Here is a 21,018-nt window from a genome sequence, read left to right as displayed (position 1 = left end):
TCATTTGATTTTCCCCTCAATTATATAACCTCAAAAACTAAAATTTGAATTCTAGCTCTGCTTTGTAAAGCCTTAAATCACTCGATTCAAAACTTTTATACACTATACAGACTTTAGGCCTTAGCTTTGGCATTTTATGCCTTAAAGTAAATTTAAATCATATAATTAAATAATAATACATTTTAATTTGTGAAAATTGAATGAAATCAGAGATCCTTAAAACCCTTTTCTGTCATTTTCCCCCACAACTTTTACACACAGTATTGTTTTTCTTCTAGTTTAGTATAGATACAAGCAGCAGCACAATCTTCTCATAATCTGGCTGTGGACTAATTGAATTTGACAAGTGTTCATTTCTAATCCTTTATCATGTGATCCATAGCAGTCTGTGTCTCATCCTCACTTTCAGTAAGGATTTGCCACAATTGAGAGCCGAATAACAATTCAGCTTCTATGGACTTTCATGCCATATTGGTCAATTTGGTTTTTGCTGATTTGCACAAACTTAGCCGCAGCCACTGACTCTGTAACTGAGCACTTTTTTCATTTTGTAATGTAGGTGGAAGCTTAAAAAATGTAACCAGGTCAAACCAGATTTGTGTAATGTAAGAGATAATATTTGTTATTTTCAGCAAGAATAAAAATATTACCAACATGGGTCAACGCCTGAGTGAAGAGAGTGACCAAGACAAGGAAATCGATGTGGCGGAGCTGCAGGAATGGTACAAAAAATTTGTTGTGGAATGCCCAAGTGGAACGCTGTTCATGCACGAGTTCAAGAGTTTTTTTGGCGTTACTCATAACAAGGAAGCTGCAGATTACATTGAAAACATGTTTCGAGCATTTGACAAAAACGGAGTAAGTACAAACTTCAGTTCTGTCTCATTTTAACATTGTTACCAAACTACACAGCAGGACAAGATATTAATACACATTTGTTGATTCGGAAGGTTGCTTGTGCTGTTTCAGCTGATGCCCATTATCATTTTAAATATTTGAAGGGCAGAAAACTCATTTGCAGCAATTTTGAGGGCTAACTTAATTTGTACAAGTAAGGAAAAATGTCATAAATGCTCATGTATCAATTTCACTGAGAATACTTCTTGGGTTTTCAGGGTATACACAGCAAGCAAACTGGATGTTTCAGCTTAGCTCTAGGAATAATGGATAATTTTCCCTATTCTCTGACAGGTTAAAGTCCACACTGAAGTAAACATTTAGGTTCTTAGTCACATCCTTGTATTCCTTCACAACATTTGAACCTTGTGTGCACACAGGACAACACCATTGATTTCTTGGAGTATGTGGCAGCTTTGAACTTAGTCCTTCGAGGAAAACTGGAGCATAAACTTAAATGGACATTCAAAATGTATGACAAAGATGGAAGCGGGTGCATCGACAAAACAGAGCTTCTAGAAATTGTGGAGGTAATATTTACTATTTTAAAGTCTCCATGCGTTCTGCGTAGTTGATATTATGCAGCTGAATTGACTGACTAATGAACTTTAGTCAGTGAAGGAGTCACTGTAACATATTTTCCTGTAACTCTCAGTCTATTTATCGGCTGAAGAAAGCCTGCCATGGAGAGCTGGATGAAGAATGTAATCTGCTGACCCCAGACCAAGTGGTTGACCGGATATTTGAGCTGGTTGATGAAAATGGGGATGGTGAGTGTTTGCAATGGTTCCTAACGGCTTAAAATGTTCCATGGATGATTTAAAACACCTGTGGCATTGTGAAGCACTAATTGTAAAATTGTATGCGTATTCGTTATTGCTTGTTTATATTAAAAGGATAGGTGGGTGCAAGCTTTACAATGGTCATCTATCAGGAATGAAGAAATGTATACTAAGAATAACTGTCCTGCGTCACTTAGGGGAGCTCTCACTGGATGAGTTCATCGATGGAGCACGGAGGGACAAGTGGGTGATGAAGATGCTGCAGATGGATGTGAACCCCGGAGACTGGCTCAATGAGCGACGCCGTAGTGCGGACTTCTAGGGGGAAGCACAGACCGTCAGTCTGTCATGCACAATCCTGATGTGTAACTATTCATATTGTGATTTTGTGTATATTGCAGTTTATATGTATATAAAATAAAACACTGATACTGTCTGACTGCTAACGTGCTATATGCTGTTGTATCATATTTAGATACATGTCCACATCAGTGCTGAGATTTTCACAAGCTTTCATTTATTGCTGCGTATGATGATGTAGGTTTTGTTTGTCTGCCCTTGCTTTATTTTCTTATATGTAATAATATAAGCAAAAAAAAAGAGTTATCCAATAAACATATTAATAAATCACAATAAATGTCAAATGTGAATTTCTTAAAACATAAAACACCAAATAAATTTAGGAGACCACAGGAAGTAGCCAACGTTTATTGATAGGCGTTGAATAAAAGACTTCTAAACACAAACATTAGTGTATAGTGTTAAAAATGGGGTTCTATTAAAGTATGCTTTGCAATTATTCTAATGAAAAAGTTAAAATATTTGTTTTGCATATGTATCTGACAAACCTTCACATTCCGAAGGCGTGATCGTCCACAAGGTCTCGCTATTTCTCGCGAGACGATATGTTACGTAGCAGCTTTTCATACACCTCCAAACCAACTAACCTTCCGAGAACGGTGTTATATACGTAAGTTAAACAGCTTTCTGCAGGTAGCAGTTTTTAAGTCATACGAGCGACTGTAGTAGCGCACAGCGTACTGTGCAAACTAGCAAACAGGTCTTCCAGCAGAAATTGAATGTCGATACTTCCGTGTGTTTGTAGTGTGTGTTCAAGATACTTAACAGCAAATCAAATCGCCCTGCAAGTGCTTTACCCTCGCTTGTCAATGTCGTCCGAACCTCATATGTCGGCCAGCACCCACACAACTAAGGTAAAGTTCAGTTTCTGGGGTTTCTCCGTCAAGACACCAGTGTTTACTGTATTTGTTATTCCGTCGTTATGCTTCACGACATTGTCTAATGCTGCCCCCTCCTGGTTAGCCTGCAGAACACAAGTGGAGGCTGAGTTATGTCACCGGGGACCTGTTCTCCTGCCCTGCGCGTGAAGCTCTGGCCCACTGCATCAGCGAGGACATCCGTATGGGGGCAGGCATAGCTGTGGAATTCAGAAAGAGGTTTCAAGGGGTGACTGAGTTAAAAGAGCAAAGTGAGTCAACCCTTTCATTAAAGATTCATCAGGGATGAAGATGTCTTGTGATCATTTTACCAGCATGGACACAGTTTTTTTTAAAAGCCTTTAACCTCCTCCTCACTCGCTTTCCTTTTGTAACAGCCTCGGTTAGGAGTTTTTTCTACACTGTCTGAGAGTATCACATTGTATCAATTTTGTCTGACTCTGTGTACACATTAACTCATATTCTTCCACACACATTCACTCTTACAGAAAGTCAAGGTAGTATCGTATGACAAATGTGTAAATGTGACTTTGTATTTGTATCCTGCTGGGCGTGCCACTTACCAGCGTCATAATGGATGACTGACAGGTGCTCGCTCTCTTGTGTAACCTCCTAAAACTGAGCAAACACCCATCTGCTGACTCGTTTGGAAACGTTGTCTTGTGTTTCAAAAATAACTTGCTGAACTTTGTTTCTGAGAACATTTGAAGTGAGGAATAGGTTGAATAATTTTGCCTTAACATGTGAAAGTTTTGGGGAGTTTTCAGAGGCGACGTTGGACCTGATGCCTCTAATTTTGCATAAAGAAGCTTAGCCCACAACTTTATTCGCATGAATAGCAGCCAACTTGGTGCAGGGTCTCTAAACACAACACGAAGATACTCAAATGCTTTGCAAGGCACTGACAGATCATGTGGACGCTTCAGTCTGGAAGCTTTATTTTTGGTTATAAAAGGATATTAACAACAGATTCAGTGTCTCTGAATAGAAAGATAGCACGTCAGTTTTTCTCTAAAATGTTTGTGTCAAACAAGGCCTAGTATTACATCAAATGTCTTGGCAGATTAGAGGGAGGATGTGTTTGAACAGGATAGTGCCCAGAAACTTTGTGCCACAGCAATGACACATGAGTTTTTGCTTTTTGATTGGTTTGGTTCTCAGGCTAGTAAACTTTTTGATAAACAACTCTACTTTCTAACTTTTTGTGTGTGTGTGTCTTCCGGTGTGTTATTAAGGGTCTAGGGATTTATGAATCTTTTTTTTATCAAGCTTTGTTCTAATGTGGATATTATATTTCTTTTTGTCTTTCTATTCTTTATAATCCAAACAGAAAAAGTGACAGGACAGTGTGCCGTACTGAAAAGCGATGGACGCTTTGTCTACTATCTGGTACACATGTTGATTAAACTTCACTAGATGTACACTTTTAGACAAATCGAGAGATTTTATCCAAAAGCTGTTGTGGTTAGTGCAATGAAATGTTGTTTTTCTATTACTTTATTGTAGATCACAAAGAAAAAGGCAAGCCAGAAACCCACCTATGACAGCCTGAGACAGAGCCTGGAGGATATGAGGTCACATTGCCTGAAGAACCAAGTATCAAGAATATCGATGCCTCGGTTTGTATAATTTTTCTCTTTTGTGACCCTTAATTGAGAGAAATAATAATAAACAAATTCATTTTAAAATCAACTAATTGTGGCATTTATTAAGTTGCTGTGGTAGTTAAATTCTTTATCTATTTCTCTGACAGTATCGGCTGTGGCCTGGATCGACTCAAGTGGACGAGCGTGTCAGAGATACTGGATCAGGTCTTCAAACACACAGACATCTCCATCACAGTTTACAGTCTTCCTCAGAAAGAAGAGACCACAGTGATGAAGGAAAACAGACGCAGATGATTCATGGAAATGTTAATTATTGAAATACTGATGTATATGAAGCCAAGGAGATTTTTTTTTGTCAAAGTTGGAAACATGTTATTTTCTCTGTTAAATAAAATAAAGCTTTCTTTTTATAAAAGAACCCACATAAGCTCATATCCAACTAGTAGTGGTATTATTATAGAACCTTTTTGTAATGACTGTTGGGACTACTTCCAAAATATTTTAATCTGTGTTCATCACTAAATTAAGATGAACCCGGATGAACTCAGTTTAATATCTCATATGGTGTGTTTTATACCACGGGACTGAGTATAAAGCGTCAGTTATCTCTTTATCTCCCCCTTCTTTCACTAAGCATTTACATTGTTGGTTGAGCAAACAGTACCTTTCTCTCTGGTCATCATATAACTTCTGGAGTGCTCATCATGGCCACTGCAAATGCTCAAGGTATTGTATGCTTCTTTATTGATCTGCTGGGGTATTGTGCTTTAATGCAGCCGAGGAACAATGGACCAGATGTGAGTGAAAGAGAGCAGGGAATTTGACACCACAAAGTCAATCCTGCACATCCATTTTCTCCAGTATGGGAAAGCCTTTTAACGCATGATGAAATTCAAGTGGAAAGGGGAGAGGTAATGACATACATTTTCCATTCAAGATATTTTATTGCAATCTCTAAAGGGGGCTTCATCTAACTGTGCGATGATATTCACTTCAGGTGCTGGTAATTAACGCGAACGTCAGTAGTGGCGAGACTGCTTGAACAGTGTGCTGCCTGCTAGCCTCCCATTCTCCTTTGGGGCACTTTCAATAATTCATGAAGAAAAGGCATTAACCGCTGTGCACACTGCGGATGGCTGCCCATTTCCTCCCATATATCCAGGCTGGCTGGGAGACTTTGGTATCACTGCAACCAGCCTCCTCTCTCTTCCTCCTCCTCCTTCCTTCCCATCCCCCTTCCTGCCTGGGAATTAGACTCCACACTGCAGCAGAGCCACCTAGCTGTGCTGCAGTGAGCACAGGGAAATCTCCCTTCATCTGACCTGCTGTCACAGTCAACGTGCTGCCGGTGTTGGACGGTGCAGCGAAATCTGTTCTCACCCCACCCTATAGCCCCCTTGTCTCTTTGTTCCCATGCAACGTCTGCTTGTCCCACTGCAGTACACTGGCTCGCCTCCGCTGCTCTCCCTCATTTCCACTCCACCCCCCCCCCCACACACACGCACAAACACTGATAAACTCTCCCCATTCTCGTCCCTTTTTTTCTTTGCTCAATGCGTATGAAATTGCAGAGCTCAGCATTCTTTTCCACAGGCACTTAGGGAAAAAAAGGAATAAAAAAAAAAGAGCGATGAGCTGGGCGGGAGGGCTTCTGGTGCACCACATAACTGGCTCCCTTCCAATTAAAGAGGAGAGCTTATGTTATTGAAGAGCAGCTTAGCCAATCAGGAAGCAGTGCAGGCAAAGACAGCAGGAAAAAAGCAGCAGAGCGGCTGAGCAAGAGAAAGAAAAAAAAACTGCAGTGTGTGAGTGTGTGTAGTTTTTATCCCTCCCCTGAGCAGATCTTTATCAATTTGGGTACTCCAGTCTTGGGGTGCATTTGAATGGGAGTCTGTGTGTGTGTGTCAGAGTTTACAGAGTAAAGGTGTGTCTACACTGCTATGTTAGACTCCTGACTTATTCATTCTGAAATTGGAAATAAGAGAAAGTAAGAAGAGATTGATTATTTCTCTCTCTATCTCAAAGTGTCTGGGAATCTGCAGAGAAGGGGGAAGAACTCCGTGTCCAGGAGAGAGCAACCTGCACAAAAGGTAAGCAGCTGCATTCTCCTGCAAGCATGCCGGATTATTTCACTTCTGAAGTTGTGTTCTGTGTTCACTGTTAGTGAGTGTACTTATTCTTTTCCTTGTTTTAGTTCTTCACACACAGTTCCCTTTTAAATGCATACATGGATCTCTGTTTGTTTCCATTTCTTTTTTGCATAATATTTGATGAAAACGAAGAAGGAGAGAGAAAGAGGGAGGGGGAAGGTTAGTGTGGGACTCCCTGATGCTCCTAGGCAAGTTTCTGTGCACACGGTTCTCTAGTGCTGCAGTATCCCATTACATCCCTGTGCAGAGCTGCCTCAGCATCCAGACAGTGCCAGGATGAAGCAACCCAAACCAGCTACCAGCTTCCCAAATTTGCTCTCACAGTTTTACCTCGTTTTCACCTATCCCAGTTTGGGATAAGTGAAGTTTTGCTACTTATATTGTGAATAGGTACACTATGATAAGCTTAGTGTGGTAAAAAGACTACGTCAGCCCATTATAATTTTATCCTGCACGCTCTCGTTGTGTACCCGGAGTGTCAGTGGGGTTGCTTAGATAACTGTTTGAATTGGCTCTGATAGTGTTTGAGACCGGCGATTAGTTTTTGTTTGGTTTATCCGGTGCTCTGGGACTTCCTCCAGTCTAAGCCTGCAGCAAAAGTGGGCTCTCTGGTTGGCTGAACTGACTAAAGTGTACTAAAGAAACACAAAAAGATAGAAATAATATTATGAATTATTATTATTGTTAAAAATTAGCTCAAACAACAAAGGATAGTAAGTTGACATACAGTTAAAAGGGTTATTCATAATTATATGTTTTTATATTAATGATTTCATTCTTTTATTTAAGAGAAATTGCAGTAATTTAGTATATCCTCCTTTCTGTTCTGTATATCTGACCTTGATCATTTCTGAATGAAGATGTGATGTTGTCCAGCAGTGGGCACTATGTGTTTTCTCTGCTGAAAATGTCTGTGAACACTGGCCTGCTGCAGAGCAGGGAAAAATAATAGATGGACTTAACATGTTTATGAGGATGCTGAAAATACTGGATGAGCATTTTTTTGTGTGTTTTCATATTAGTTAAAAGTGAAGCTCGTACCTTGTACTCTGATAGTAGCTATAAGCACGAGACATACATCTAAACCCGATCGTAATGTAGATTTGTGTTTCAAGTTTTCAAGACTTTCTTATATACAGGGGTACAAAGAGGGTTGGGAAGAAAATGTAATCTGTTTCAGCACCATGGACAGTGCACATAGCAGGGACCTTATGCAAGAGCTTCCTTTATAAAGTTTGAAGCAAACCAATGTTTAGTGAAGGCTAATGGGCATTCCTAATTATCTTTGGTTAGCTGATGTAATACCCTGCCTGGTTAAATTTTCTAAATTGTTATATGACGTTTGCAATGGCTGTGTGGCTTTGCTTCTTCATTATTCATACACCTCTCTTCTTCTGGAACACAGTTTACCTTAAGAAGAGCTGTGTTTTTGTGAAGGAACTGAAAAGTGGCTTCTTCACAGTTTCATTTTGAAAAGAAAATACACACACAAAAAGGAAAAAAGAATGTTTTGGCCGGCCTTGTCTACCTGTATTATTGCTGTATGCTCTAGGTGGGAGTGTCAGCGCTGAGATTTTGTTCAGCTTTCCTTCCATCAATCCGACTGCAGCAGCAAGATATTTCAAGCTTGACAAATGGGTTTTACATGGACTTATTGAGTGATCACCCAAAATCCAAATGACAATGTTATTAAAAGAGAAACAACACATCGTTCCAGTTAACAGTGGCTAGCAATTAATTATGTTTTCTACAAATCGCTTGCAAAAAAAAATGAAAATTACATGCAATGACTTTTCTTCATACGGCTCTGACACCTGCTGTGACACAGAGCTTTGTTTTATGAAGCGACCACAAAAGTGTCTCTGCAGGATGCTGCTGCCAGACTGTAAAACTCATTCAGGAAGTGATGATCAGAAACCTCTGCTCTTTAATGGGAAATAGATATGAAACCCCTCACCATTCCAAGAAGTAGACAGCATCTTGAAGATAAATGCAGAGTGTGGGAGATGGAGGAGGGTTAAGCTTTTGCTGTTAGATGGAATGAGTCACGCCAAAAACATTTGCGGTCATGTTCTTGTATTTATTTGTGTAAGCGCTTTGAAAGAGGTTTCTTGTTTCATAATCAAATTGCCTGCAAGGTTTATCTCGATAACTTTGTAAACACTGCATGTAAGTCATTAGCGTAACTGTTTCTAACAGTTGTGAAGTTTCTGGGGGAAGGGACCAGCTGCTGGGCTTGTCATTGCTCATCCTCCAAGCGTGACATCCTCTGTCCCATGCTGTGCGGCATGGGCGTTTAGTGTGCCCCTGTAAATGATGGTGGAGGCAACATAGCGGAGCAACAACGGCTGTCACTGTACATTTAGCAACAATCTCAAAACTGCCCATCTCAGGATAAGAAGAGGTGCTGTAAAAACTCACCAGGCTATTTTGTTTAGATTATTCCGATGCAAATAGAGGATGCTGCAGATGTTTTAGCCGAGCAGTCTCTCTTGGGGATGCTATAATGACACCTTGATAAACACAGCAAGTGGTGCCAATGACATTGCGTGTATGTGTACTTGTACTGCTAATATAGAGATGTAAATTATAGATATTCTACTCCATTTGGAGAAAAAATGGAAGTCTGGAATAATGGGGTTAGAAGCAGGCTAAGATAACTCTCCAGGTAAAGGTTATTTGATGTATATATGTATTAGTCTTATAGATGTGCATGTCTATGTCCATGTGAGAAACAGAGGGTAGGGTAGTTTAAAAGAACAATATAAGAGACAGCAAGGGAAATATCGATTGCAGTCAACCATAAGAGTGTTGAGAGAAGCAGGCAGGAAAAGCACATAACGAATCTGAGGAGAAGAGATGAGGGAAGACAAATGATACAACCATTGGCCAGAGAAGGGTAGAGAGATAGAGTAAGAGATTGAGAGATTGTCAGAGGCAGAGCAAGAATGGAAGAGAGTGGGTGTGCATAGCAGAGCTACGAGCACTGCAGTACATTGCAGTGCCCAGCCCCCGCTGTGTTCTCTGTTCACCATCCGGTTCCATGCACTGAAAAGACCCCTGCAGCAGCAGCAGAGCAGCACAGCATAGAGGGCTGCCTGCTGGAGAACGGCAACCTCAACCTAAGAAAATGCTGTTCACTCTTCGGTGTTCATTCTTGACGTCTGGTGATGCACGGATTTTTAAAGAGCGATGGAAACATGGTGAACGTGACAAAACAGCCGACCTGCTCCTGCTAGCGCATTGCCTTGTAGACAGAGGGAGTAGTGAATTCACAGTCAGTCCCTGGATTATGTAAGCATATAGCACATTCACTTTGCTGGGTACTGACTAAATGATCCCACCTTCTCTGGCCATGTTTTCCTCATTAGGAACATCTGCCTCACTGTTTGTTTTTGTTCAAGAGCTAGCATCTTTGCAAACAGAGGAGAGCAATTTATTTAAATGCATGTATAGGGAAGCAAGCCAGATAAAACTTTAAATGTCTGGAGTTTGCATACCTTTGGCTTCATATTTGTTCGATGAAGGCATGTGTGGCAGATATGAAGTAACAGTCCCACAAACAACTTCCAAGACCTTCACTTGATGTGGGCTCAAAAACAAAAACCCAAAACAAAACACTCCTTAGTCAGTTTAATGTCAGGCAGAGTACATTATGCATAAATACCTTAAACTGTAGCCTCACACTTCAGTTCTGTAGGATTAATTATTCAGCTTTTGGCCAGGCAAGTAATACTCTCTCACTGTCACTCTCAAACACATGCACGTGCACACATGCAAACACATGCATGCAAATGTAAAATGAATCTTAATCATGTGAAAAGCTCTAGGAAACGAAAGAGAAGCTTGTTTCTGCTTCCATAAACAGTTGCAACGTTTCCATCCCACTGCCTGCCTGGGGGGTGGTTGGCAGGAGTGTGAGAGCTTCTCCCATTCTACGCTTTCTGGTTTCCATCTACTTTGCTGATGTGGCTGATTCAGATTGCGTAGTGTGGACTCTCTCTGCTTCCTGTGACACAACAGTGATTGTGCTCAGGAGTGGTTGAGTCAATTACACCTTGCCAGACAGGTGTTTGAGCTGTTAAGTGTGTTTCCTCGCCACATCAGACTGTTTGCTTCTGATTTGCACTGAAAAATCAGCACTAGGCTTTGGAAATGACACAATATAAATATGAGCTGCTTGTGAGTCACACTGCAACTAAAGATAGTAATACAACTCGCAATCATTATAAATGTACCCATTAACATCAGCTGCTTACTCTATTTCTGGATTGAAACATTTCCTTCATGAGGCCATCTGGTACAAAAAATCAAAACAGTGGTTTCGAAATCGATTGTTCAACCTACTTATGTTTCACACATTTAATCATTTCAGCTTTTAATATGAAGTCGGACAAAGGGAAGAGAGAACTGTTTCTGTCCTGTCTAAAGTGTCTATATTCGCAGAAGGAAAATGTTGTCTTTGACTAGGGAGCGTTGAGAACGTAGTCTTGAAGAGAAAAAGAGAGAAACACTCATTTGTGGGTTGGTTGTGACAGAGACAGAGAGTGGGAGAAAGCAGTGGAGTATTGTAGTGTGGGTGAGCTGCAGTAGGGATTTGGAGTGCTGCATTGAGCTGCATAATTAATGTTAAGAGGGTGGAGCTAAAGACAGAGATAACGTCCCATGAAGAGCAAGTCGGCGTAACACTGCCGATACAGAAATAGCCCCTTTTGTATAGGTGGAGTCACTCTTTAAGAGGCACAGGCAGACCAGTATGGAAGTGATATCCTGATGGAAAACCAAGTGGGCACACTCAGTCTTTTAGTCCAGCTCCATGCTCCATGTCCCTGTCTCATCTGCTCCCCTGGCCCTCAAAGCCAATCATTCTTCACTGAGCTGCGTCCCACAGCCAAATGTCTCAATGCTGGCTGCACTGCTCTGTTAATCATCCAATTTGTAGAAAAACACCTTCCTATATGACACATCTGGTGTAGCTCTTATCTTCTCTGTTTGAATGGGACTGAGGAAGGAGGAGGAGTTGCTTTAATTTCCATATTAAGTCATCATCTTTACAGATTCTGTGTTGTGGGCTTTTTTCTTTTTAACATGGTGAGATTGTGTTGACATTTTTTCAGAAAACCTGCTGTTTTTAGCCTCATTGTATTCAGAGACATCCTCTATTCTTCTCTCCGTAGTTTTATTTTTAAACACAGCTTCCCTGCATTAGAATCATCTGCCTGTTCAACCATTTAATCACTTCACATAGACACGGGACCTTCATTTACATTAATGTACATGGAATATGAAGGTTTGCTAGGTACTTATAGACTGAATGAATGTCTGTGGAGGCATACATTTAATGCATTCTAAAGTCTGTGAACATATTGTGCATATGACTTTGTAGAATCTGTAGGAAGGGAAATATTTTTTATGGCAGAAACCTTCTGGTTTCTGATGTTGTTCTCTTGTAGTTGCATGAATATAAATCAGCCAACTACTACTACTCTTTGGGGGTACGAAAGAGGGATTGTATTTGCTAAAATACTTTGCCTTTTGTATCCTTTTTGTTTTCTTTTATATGAGCAACCAGCAGATGAACACAGGAGTCATGGCCTGGATATCTGTAGGTTATACCAGAAACCATAAAAAGCTGACTGTTGGCCCCAAGGGCTAAGTAAGCACACTGCTCAGTGGATTCCCAGATTGAATAACCTCAGGCTTTGACATGTATAAATACGTTAGTCTTGGGTGCTGTCAGAGTTTAGGAACCTGTTTAGATTCACTCTATTCAGGAGGCTGTTTATTGACCAGATCTATATCACACTCTGCTTGCACCCAAACCTCAACATCTCAGAGTTCTTGGCAACTATTCTGCTGAAGATTTCCCAGCCGTTATGGCCTCACTGCTTTAAAGTAAATCTTTACAGTCTTGTGAAATAAATATGAAAGTGTCCTCTGTATTGCCCATATGTTGTATTTTATATCCTTTTTGATTTTCTGCTCATAATAGTGACACTCTTTCTTGAAGTGCTTCTGCTAAAAGCTACTCTGGAGAGCCGTCCTTGTCAAGAGGGTTAAGGGATTGCACAGAGGCATTTGAAATGCATCCCCTGGGCTCCAGGCCTCTCTATATACATTTAGGAAGCTGGTATTAACAAGAGTTTCATTCTCAGTCAGAAAATAACACTAAAATTACAACCCCGACAATATGTGGTGCAAGTACAGCCTTTGAATTGAAATTAATTCAATTGAGCTTTGAATAGAGAAACCAGAGAAAGGTACAAGACTATTCACATCACTGCAATAACAGTTTTGCTTTGGAGCCATGATTTGATCTGCCCAAATAATGACAGTGGACATTATAAATGTCTGTCAACAGTTGTTTTTATGGTAACACACCCCCAGGGTCTGTGTGTGTTTAAAATACAGTTTTAAGGGCTTTGTGTGTATTTTCATCTATATTTTTTCATCTGAGTCTACTCCAAAAGGCATTTGGCAGCACAATCTGAAGTTTTTCTCTCTTTTTTTTTGCTCCTCAGAGAAACAACACAAAGCCTCATTAAATATATTTTTCTGGCCCCTGAAATCTTAGAAATGAAGAGACATTTTCTGTTTTCCTTCCCCCTCCATTCCCACGGGGTTTTGCAGTGGGAGAGCCGAGTTGCCATTTCTCAGTGTTGCCAAGTGAAGATCTGCCCATCTGACATGCAGAACGCTCGGAGCGGTGCAAACATCAACAGAAAACCTTAAAAAAAGATTTTTTTGTTCCTCTTTAAAATAATCCCAAGCTTTGAAATTCTACCGAGTCTGAAATGTCTTGAAATGAATTTAGACCGCAGGCTGCTGTGAAGAGTTTTAGAATTTTGTTGTTCCATGTAACCTGCAAGGTTGTGTGATCTGTTTGTTTAAAAATTAGGTGTACAAGAATTTGTGTTTTTCATTAGAGGAATACTGAAATATAATCAGTCAGAGAGAGAAAGAAGGAAAGAGAATATTTTAGCTGCGTGAGTAGGTGCTCAGCATGAGAGCTGCTTCTTTCTCTTTGAGGCCGGTATGCAGGCGAAGGACACAGAATACAGAATCAAAAATCCATGTGCGTTTTGCTACGCGTACCTGTTGGTTAGAGTAGGCGATAAGAAAGAATAATACGCTTAAAAAATGAAAGCAAGAACATGTTTTACTCGTCATATTATCATGTGTATTTTACATGAATATATGCATTTTAATTTCTGTACAGCATACATTTGCCATTATGTAATTTATAGATGATCACTGTGTATCAAAAGAAAACAATACAGAATGTATTGTACTATGAAAATATAATCAATAGCCACACACGTTGATCCCACACACCTTCAGTAATGTTGAGGTCCAGATTCTGGGAAGGTCAGTCCATGACTGTACCTTCTATGCTTGCAGGCTTTTACTGTATTAGCAGCGGTGTGTTTGGGATCAATGCCATGCTGAAAAATGAAGCTGTTACCATGCCAACACCTTTCCAGATGTAATGATAAGTGGATCAAAAGGTGAATGTACTTTTCTGCAATTATTGTTTGATCAATTTTTGAGCCCCAAACCATGACAGAGCCTCCACCGTGTTTCACAGATAGCTGTAGACACTCATCGTTATCCCTCTTTCCCGATCTCCTCTGTACATTGATGATGATTTAAACATTTTACATTTAGATTCATCACTCCATAAGACATGTTATGACTGATATTAAGACCAGTCCCTGTGTTGTTTGGCATACTTCCATCTCTCTCTGAGTGAACAAGCAAAGGAAAACTGTGCTTTAAGACCACTTGGCTTCTTGGAAGCAAGATATATGAGTGTTTTGCACAGCACTGTATATAACATTAGCCATACTAGCAAATGATGCCTGGGTTTGACTTCAAGTGCATTACCATTGTGTTTTGTAACTTCAGTGCACCGGTAAAGTTGTGCGAGTGGCAGGTCACTTATGGTGCTTTATAAAGCTAAAGGTGCTCCACTGGGTGTTGATTCATCCTTTTCACTCATTCACCACTCAGGTCATTGTGTTGCTGTCGTTCCCAGAATAAAAGATTCCTGGTGTTCATTTGTATTCAGCTAATGTGTTTTCAGTGAAGCTGCATTTCAGAGAGGTGTTAGAAACAAGCAGAAACAAATGCCTTTAATCTAACTTCCCTCTACAAAGAGTGAAGTGAAGAGTACTTGTGTGTTTTGGCTGTGTCTTACTGCCAAGTTGAGGGAATCTTGCAGATTCGATCTCTCCCAAAGAGATTATTGACTTGACAGCAAATTGGATGGTGCCTCCAAGATCATGATGGAGGGCTGCAAAATCTATTTTGCACGAGGGACAAGACATTCAATGGACTATATTGATCAAAATTATTGCTCTCATGCTTTGTCCAGTTCTCTAAACCCTCTCACGATATTGTTATGTGGAGAGCTATATATATCTGTGAATATATAGTTGTCACGGTCTCTATTCTTATCTGGAGAGTCTTCCTGAATCACTGCTCAAAAAGCCTCAAGACACAGAGATCCACACTGTACGTCGTCTTACAAACTGTGCGTCTTTTTTCATTAAACAAGAATGCTTTGTGAATCTTAGCTGTGTTAATCGCCAAGAGGCTGCGTGCGTGCAAGTGGTTGTATAATATCTGACAACTCAGGAGGAAAAACAGGTAAACAAAATGGGGAGAAACATCAAGATGCAAGTGCTATGATCTTGTGGCATGCTGTATGCTGAAAGCTGGGGGTTACCATGGACTAATGTGTTTAATTTTTCTTTGGATTGTTTTTTAATGAGATTAACTGCAAAAATATAAACATTTTATTACTCCATTCTCTTCCTTTATTGAATTATTGAATGCCAAGCAATTGTTATTACTGTTTATACCTTATTAATGTGATATTTCAAATAGACATCCAGGGCCACTCAAGAATTATTTTACCATCATCTCCATCCCCAGGTTTCCCTTGTGTGTTTCTCTGCTGTAAGCAATGGTTTGTCAATACTTGACTCTTTAGCCTCAGCCTAAACTAGGGACACTCTCACATGACTATACACAGCTCTAACCAGTAGTCTCAGTATGGCATTATTCATTACAAGGGAACCATCATTTTGTTGAGTAAATACACTAATTCTAAACCACGTGTCTTCTATCATGAATCTTTAATGTCATCAATTAGATTAGGATCACATCACTTCTTGGAGAAACTAAAAACAGTGAAAGCTAGAAACAGGAGCAATATAACTTCCCTAAAAAAGTAACTAAAACCTTCACGTTATTCTACAGCTTCTATTTTCAGTGTGTTCTAAGTCATCTTGGAGATCATCCATTGTTTTTTTTTGTTTTTTGTTTTAATAACAAGGATTCTGCTTTTCAGTCTGTATTTTTGTCATATTGAGTTCTGGAAGTGATGTGCATCCTTGTGCATTGTCTGCCGTTATGTAAACCCTACTGCAATTGAGAGGCATTCAATGCAGTGCAGGGCACTGTTTATCTAGGACATGGCTGGTTTGTGCCCCCTCATTGGAATGCATTTGAAACACTGTGAAAGAAAGCGTGATATTTTGAAGGGTGGTGTGCTCTCTCTCTCTCTCTCTCTCAGATTTATGAAAATGTCCTTGACACAGTGGGCAGTTTTTTTGGTTAGCTGCTCTGCCTTAAGAAAGATGGTGAAAACACACAAAGACCAGGGTAGAGGCAACTCTAACAAGTCACACTGGTGGTTACTTTGGGTGCCTGCAGGGACAGAGGTGGAATGTAGAAGCAGATGTAGAAATAGATGTTATTGTTATCGTCTCCCATTTTGCTGATTGGTAGCTGTTATCAGTGATGGATGACGTATTTAGATTAGCTGGAGTGTATCAGGGTTATGTCTGATTTCAGCCTAATGTGATAGATTAGTGTCGTCTCGGAAAAGAAACCTGATCAAATGCAGTGTTCCGCTGTTTTCCACGTCATCTGGCCAGTGTTGCTGTCTTTCATGACAGACTATCTCCTGACACTATAGTCCGCAGCACATTTATCACACTTGAAGGCTTCGTGAAAAGTTGGGTCCAAAAACATCCTCCCTTCTTATTGACATAACTCTTACCCAGCTCCATTTTCACTGTTGATTTGTCATGCTCTTTGATCACTGTCTGGGCATTACTTTGCTCTTTGAATTAGTTTTTACCCATGAGATAAGTTTGTGATGCAGCAGAGAGCAATTCGAATTTAAGCTTTGTCTTTGGATTTTTAGAACTCCATGTTATTTCACCTTAATTGGCATTGGTAATGTTAAATAATAATAATTGTGTATACAATACAATACATCTTTATTTATAGAGCACATTTAAAAACTAGCTGTATACCAAAGTGCTTAACATAAAAGACAGAAAGTAACATGAGTATTATAAGGCCTTAGCAAAGTACCGAATATACTAACAGGTCATTGTCACTAATACACAGGGGTAGCATAAAATACATATCAAGTAAAAACAATGTAAAAGCACAAGCCTTAAAAGATATGTATAAAGGAAAATAGAGTAAGTCTAAGAGTCAGGTACAGGCATTAACAAGCAGGAAAAGCGAGATTAAACAAATAGGTTTTTAACCGTGATTTAAATGATTGGATAGAATCGAACGCTCGGATAGCATGAGGAGGGTTATTCCACAACTCTGGTGCAGCCAAGGCAAACGCACGGTCACCTCTAGACTTCAGCCGAGATCTAGGCTGCACCAAGAGTAACTGAGTAGATTATCTTCGTGCTCTGGCGGGAACATACGATTTAAGGAGTTCGATATGGTAGCTCGGTGCTGTGTTGTTGGTGATTTTAAACATAAGCAGCAGTATTTTAAATTGGATGCGGTATTTAATGGGTAGCCAATGCAGGTCAGCTAGAACAGTAATAGAGGCAAACCTCCCAGTTCTGGTCAGAATGCGTGCTGCAGTATTTTGAACTGTTTGCAGTCTATGAAGAAGGGCAGAATGAAGACCGAAATAAAGTGAATTGCAGTAATCCAGCCTAGAGGTCACAAAGGCGTGGATGAGCTTTTCCAGGTCCTTATGTGGAACATACTGCCTAGCCTTGGAAATGAGACGCAGTTGGTAGAAACTAGATCTAACTACAGCAGACACTTGTTTATCGAATTTGAAAGAGCTGTCCAGCAACACGCCCAAATTGCTAACAGTGTCAGAGAGGGAACTGGTAAGGGAACCAAAGGCATCATGAAGTTGGCCACGGGGAACGTTGCTGCCAAATACCACGATTTCAGTTTTCTTATCATTTAGGATAAGAGAGTTTCCTAAGAGCCACTCTTTGACCTCACGCATGCACTCTTGAAAGCCGTACAAGGACAAACAAGATCATCATTTAGTTCAAAGTAGATCTGTATATCATCAGCATAGCAGTGAAAAGCGGTGTGGTATTTCTCAAAGACTGCGCTTAGAGAGAGCATATAGAGGGAGAAAAGAATAGGGCCCAGCACAGATCCTTGAGGCACGCCACAGCAGACAGGTGCAGCGGAGAAAGAGCAGGTGCCCAGGTTGACCAAGAAGGACCTATTGGAGTGATATGATTTAAACCAGTCAAGGGTAACACCTTTAATGCCTACAGTATGCTCAAGCCTCGCTAATAAGATGTTGTGATCTACCGTATTGAAGGCCGAGGATAAATCCAATAAAACTAGGACTGCAGAGCGTCCAGTATCAGCAATTAGAAGAAGATCGTTAAGGTCTCTAAGCAATGCTGTTTCGGTGCTATGATGTGGTTTAAAGGCAGACTGGAATTTATCATTAATGTCGTTCTCATCCAGGTACGCCTGGAGTTGTGAAAGAACTATCTTCTCAAGGATTTTAGAGAGGAACGGGAGCTTAGAGATCGGCCTGTAATTCACATAATCATTATAATCAAGGTTCCTTTTTTAAAGGACCTTGATTGTGTATAACTACACAAGTTTCTTATAGTCGAACAACAATACAGCACTTAAATACATGAGCTGAAATATTCATATTTGAACTGTTTGACATCAGTTGTTTTCGTCACTTACATTTTATTGTCTAAGCATATGTTTACTGCAGAATGCTCTGAATTTACCTCTGTCTTTAAAAATAGACTAATTAAATACTTCTGCCTTAATATTTACTGTCATGATCGTCATTACAGGTAGTACAATTTCTAGTGGCAAGCAAAAATGAAGTACAATCAATTAAAGTGCCCCCCATCAAAAAAAAGGAACCGACTCCCACAGTGGGGGTAACCGCATCATGTCTTGAACGTTATAAAGTCTTACATATATAAAATGAAACCAAATTATGGAAATTTGTTTGTTGTTAGCAAAAAGTGGTTAACGTCTCAGCTTGGCTTTATCTGAGCTGTCAAGCCTGTTGTCTGACTCCATGCTGGCCTGAGCTCTATGAGAAATTAATGGTGACTAGCTGATTGCGCTGCTCTCACTCTGAAAGCAAAGTGAAACTGTGAATTACAGAGTAATTCATGCATATACTGAAATTGACATTTTCTCCTTATCTAGTTCCCAGCATGTGGCTGAAAAGTTGAAGAATCTCTTTACAAACGCTCTTTTCATTTTTGCAGTCTCACCATTTTCATATTACAAACTGAAGAAGTGAATCCAAATTGGAAAGTTAAGCTGCAATCGAAGTTAAACTGTGCAGTTTGTATTGTGCAGATTTTATAAAGCTCGTGGTAAAGCTGCCACCGCTTGTGGGATTCTCAGGACACAATGTTGGAGCAAAACTGAAGAGCAAAACTGAACCGCTGATTTGTGAAACATTTGCGTTGTGCAGCATTTTACAGCATCTGCTACTTGTTGTTTTGTTTAGTTTTTGTTTGTTTTGGCCTTTCAAGAAGCACGTCTCTGTTAGCTGAGCCTTTTAAATTCATAGTTTTTATGTCTAGATACAGGCATTAGGAAGTACAGATCAGACAGGCATGAAACACTGAGGACATACTGGCTGGAATTAGATCTCCTCCAACTCTTTGAAGCCAAAATCATCCACAGATATCAATTTTTAATGAAAATATTGGTTGACATTAAGCTCTGCCAGTGGCACTTTTTTGAGATGATGCAATGTGTTAAATGTGGTGGAGTTAATAATTTAGTGCTGCTGTTTGGAGGTACAGTGCTGTTCCGAGGGCCACTGCTTAATAAATTGCTGAATTAATGTGGGAGACATAATTTTGCCTCTTGGTTTCAGACACTAAAAAGTAAAACATTATTACTTAATTTAACTAAAAGGGAGCAATGTAGCAGAATTTAGATATAAAATTGGAACAGTAAAGGTTTATCATTGGAAACTTTGGGCATTAATTCTTCTAGTTAATGTTGCTTCACTTGGATGTTTTAATGCTGAAAATGGAGCAGTTTTTCCGCTGGCACTTATAAGCTTGAGGCATCGACCTGTTAGTAAGATTTGTGACAACTTAACTAGTTTAGCTTAAAGAGCTCATCACACACGCACATGTACATGAGTCATCTTGTATCTTGCAAACAAATTCTTAAATCCATTTGCATATTCATAGATTTTTCTGTTCAAAGACTGGAGAAATGGGCACCATAATAGGAATGTCTAACCAGGCTTTTTTTATGGCAAAAACTATGTCAGACACAAAGCAGTGTTATTCTTTTCAAAGCAGTGTAATTTCATGTACAGACATGCCTTGGGGAATCCTTTAAATCAACATTTTAAAGGATTCCCTGAGAGAGAGGGAATGGGTGAAATGCAGCCAGTGTCTTACATGAAGACATCGGGAAATGTAAACACAGCAGATAATTAGACTGTCATTCTTTGACTGGGTGAATGGCAAAACAGAATATTGAGTCTGGCATGCAGAATAACTGATAATCAACAACATAATGAGAACCGCATTGACTCTGTGCATTTCAGTTTGGGACATAATGCAGTTCACAACAGGGCGTTTTCTTTTAGACATTTTCCAACAGATTTTTTTGAATATGTGGGGTTTTTGGAAAGCCTCAGCTAATACTAAACCAAGTCATTGCACTTTGACAGTTAACTAATGGGAGTGATGCTATTTTTACTACATGGAGACATTAAGTTAATTAAAGAAGAAGCCACAGAAACCAAGCTCACTTTGAAAGATTCAGTTGGTAACAAGATAGTTTGTGTTGGTTTATATCAAAGTAGTGGAATATTGTTGTCAACTCCACTGTTTATGTGCCCAAAAATAGCCAGTGAAGCCATAGCTTTGTCAGCGATTAGTCAGACATCAGGCAAGCCAGCCCTCAGCCCTAAGAATGAAGGCGTTGCATTATTGAAGTCTGAATATGGGATATTTTGTCTCAGGAGGAGGTTAAGCATTGCAACACTAATGAAGGTGAAGGAACCAGCAACGAGATGGAG

General features: G+C 39.9%; 3 protein-coding genes across 6 annotated transcripts in view; all 3 read left to right on the top strand.

Moving 5' to 3' along the window:
* The first annotated feature begins 387 nt into the window (after positions 1-387).
* On the top strand, positions 388-2,316 carry guca1b (guanylate cyclase activator 1B). The gene is made up of 4 exons (XM_086276834.1): positions 388-858; positions 1,278-1,427; positions 1,553-1,667; positions 1,877-2,316. Exons 1-4 carry the CDS (start codon positions 655-657, stop codon positions 1,999-2,001), a joined length of 594 nt encoding a protein of 197 aa, XP_086132960.1. The 5' UTR covers positions 388-654; the 3' UTR covers positions 2,002-2,316.
* A 216-nt stretch (positions 2,317-2,532) lies between these two features.
* On the top strand, positions 2,533-4,974 carry oard1 (O-acyl-ADP-ribose deacylase 1). The gene is made up of 6 exons (XM_086276832.1): positions 2,533-2,649; positions 2,785-2,893; positions 3,003-3,168; positions 4,248-4,306; positions 4,424-4,536; positions 4,671-4,974. Exons 1-6 carry the CDS (start codon positions 2,585-2,587, stop codon positions 4,816-4,818), a joined length of 660 nt encoding a protein of 219 aa, XP_086132958.1. The 5' UTR covers positions 2,533-2,584; the 3' UTR covers positions 4,819-4,974.
* A 439-nt stretch (positions 4,975-5,413) lies between these two features.
* Positions 5,414-21,018, top strand: part of LOC147306100 (synaptotagmin-2-like) — a 62,869-nt gene continuing 47,264 nt past the window's right edge. For 2 of the 4 annotated variants that reach the window (XM_086276831.1, XM_086276827.1), the window contains exons 1-2: positions 6,318-6,448; positions 6,550-6,614. The gene's annotated coding sequence lies outside the window, so the exon portion shown is untranslated. Of the gene's footprint in view, positions 5,436-6,165; positions 6,449-6,549; positions 6,615-21,018 lie in introns of those variants that run through there. The other 2 variants (XM_086276829.1, XM_086276828.1) reach the window with 2 other exon arrangements.

Source organism: Aulonocara sp. 'chitande type north' Nkhata Bay, linkage group LG20 (assembly GCF_057382095.1).
Source record: "Aulonocara sp. 'chitande type north' Nkhata Bay isolate Kocher_YH1m ecotype deep benthic linkage group LG20, A_spYH_male_GT1.1, whole genome shotgun sequence".
Lineage (NCBI taxonomy): Eukaryota > Metazoa > Chordata > Actinopteri > Cichliformes > Cichlidae > Aulonocara > Aulonocara sp. 'chitande type north' Nkhata Bay.
The sequence above is the reverse complement of the archived record's forward strand: the minus strand, read 5'-3'. Positions and strand labels throughout refer to the sequence as shown.

Bases quoted from the DNA above. Each gene is read 5' to 3' on its own strand.
- oard1 (XM_086276832.1), top strand. From the start codon at position 2,585: ATGTTACGTAGCAGCTTTTCATACACCTCCAAACCAACTAACCTTCCG. The intron at 2,650-2,784 runs GTAAGTTAAACA...GTGTGTTTGTAG, and splicing joins CCGAGAACGGTGTTATATAC to TGTGTGTTCAAGATACTTAA. The intron at 4,307-4,423 runs GTACACATGTTG...ACTTTATTGTAG, and splicing joins GACGCTTTGTCTACTATCTG to ATCACAAAGAAAAAGGCAAG.
- guca1b (XM_086276834.1), top strand. From the start codon at position 655: ATGGGTCAACGCCTGAGTGAAGAGAGTGACCAAGACAAGGAAATCGAT. The intron at 859-1,277 runs GTAAGTACAAAC...GTGTGCACACAG, and splicing joins GAGCATTTGACAAAAACGGA to GACAACACCATTGATTTCTT. The intron at 1,428-1,552 runs GTAATATTTACT...TGTAACTCTCAG, and splicing joins AGCTTCTAGAAATTGTGGAG to TCTATTTATCGGCTGAAGAA.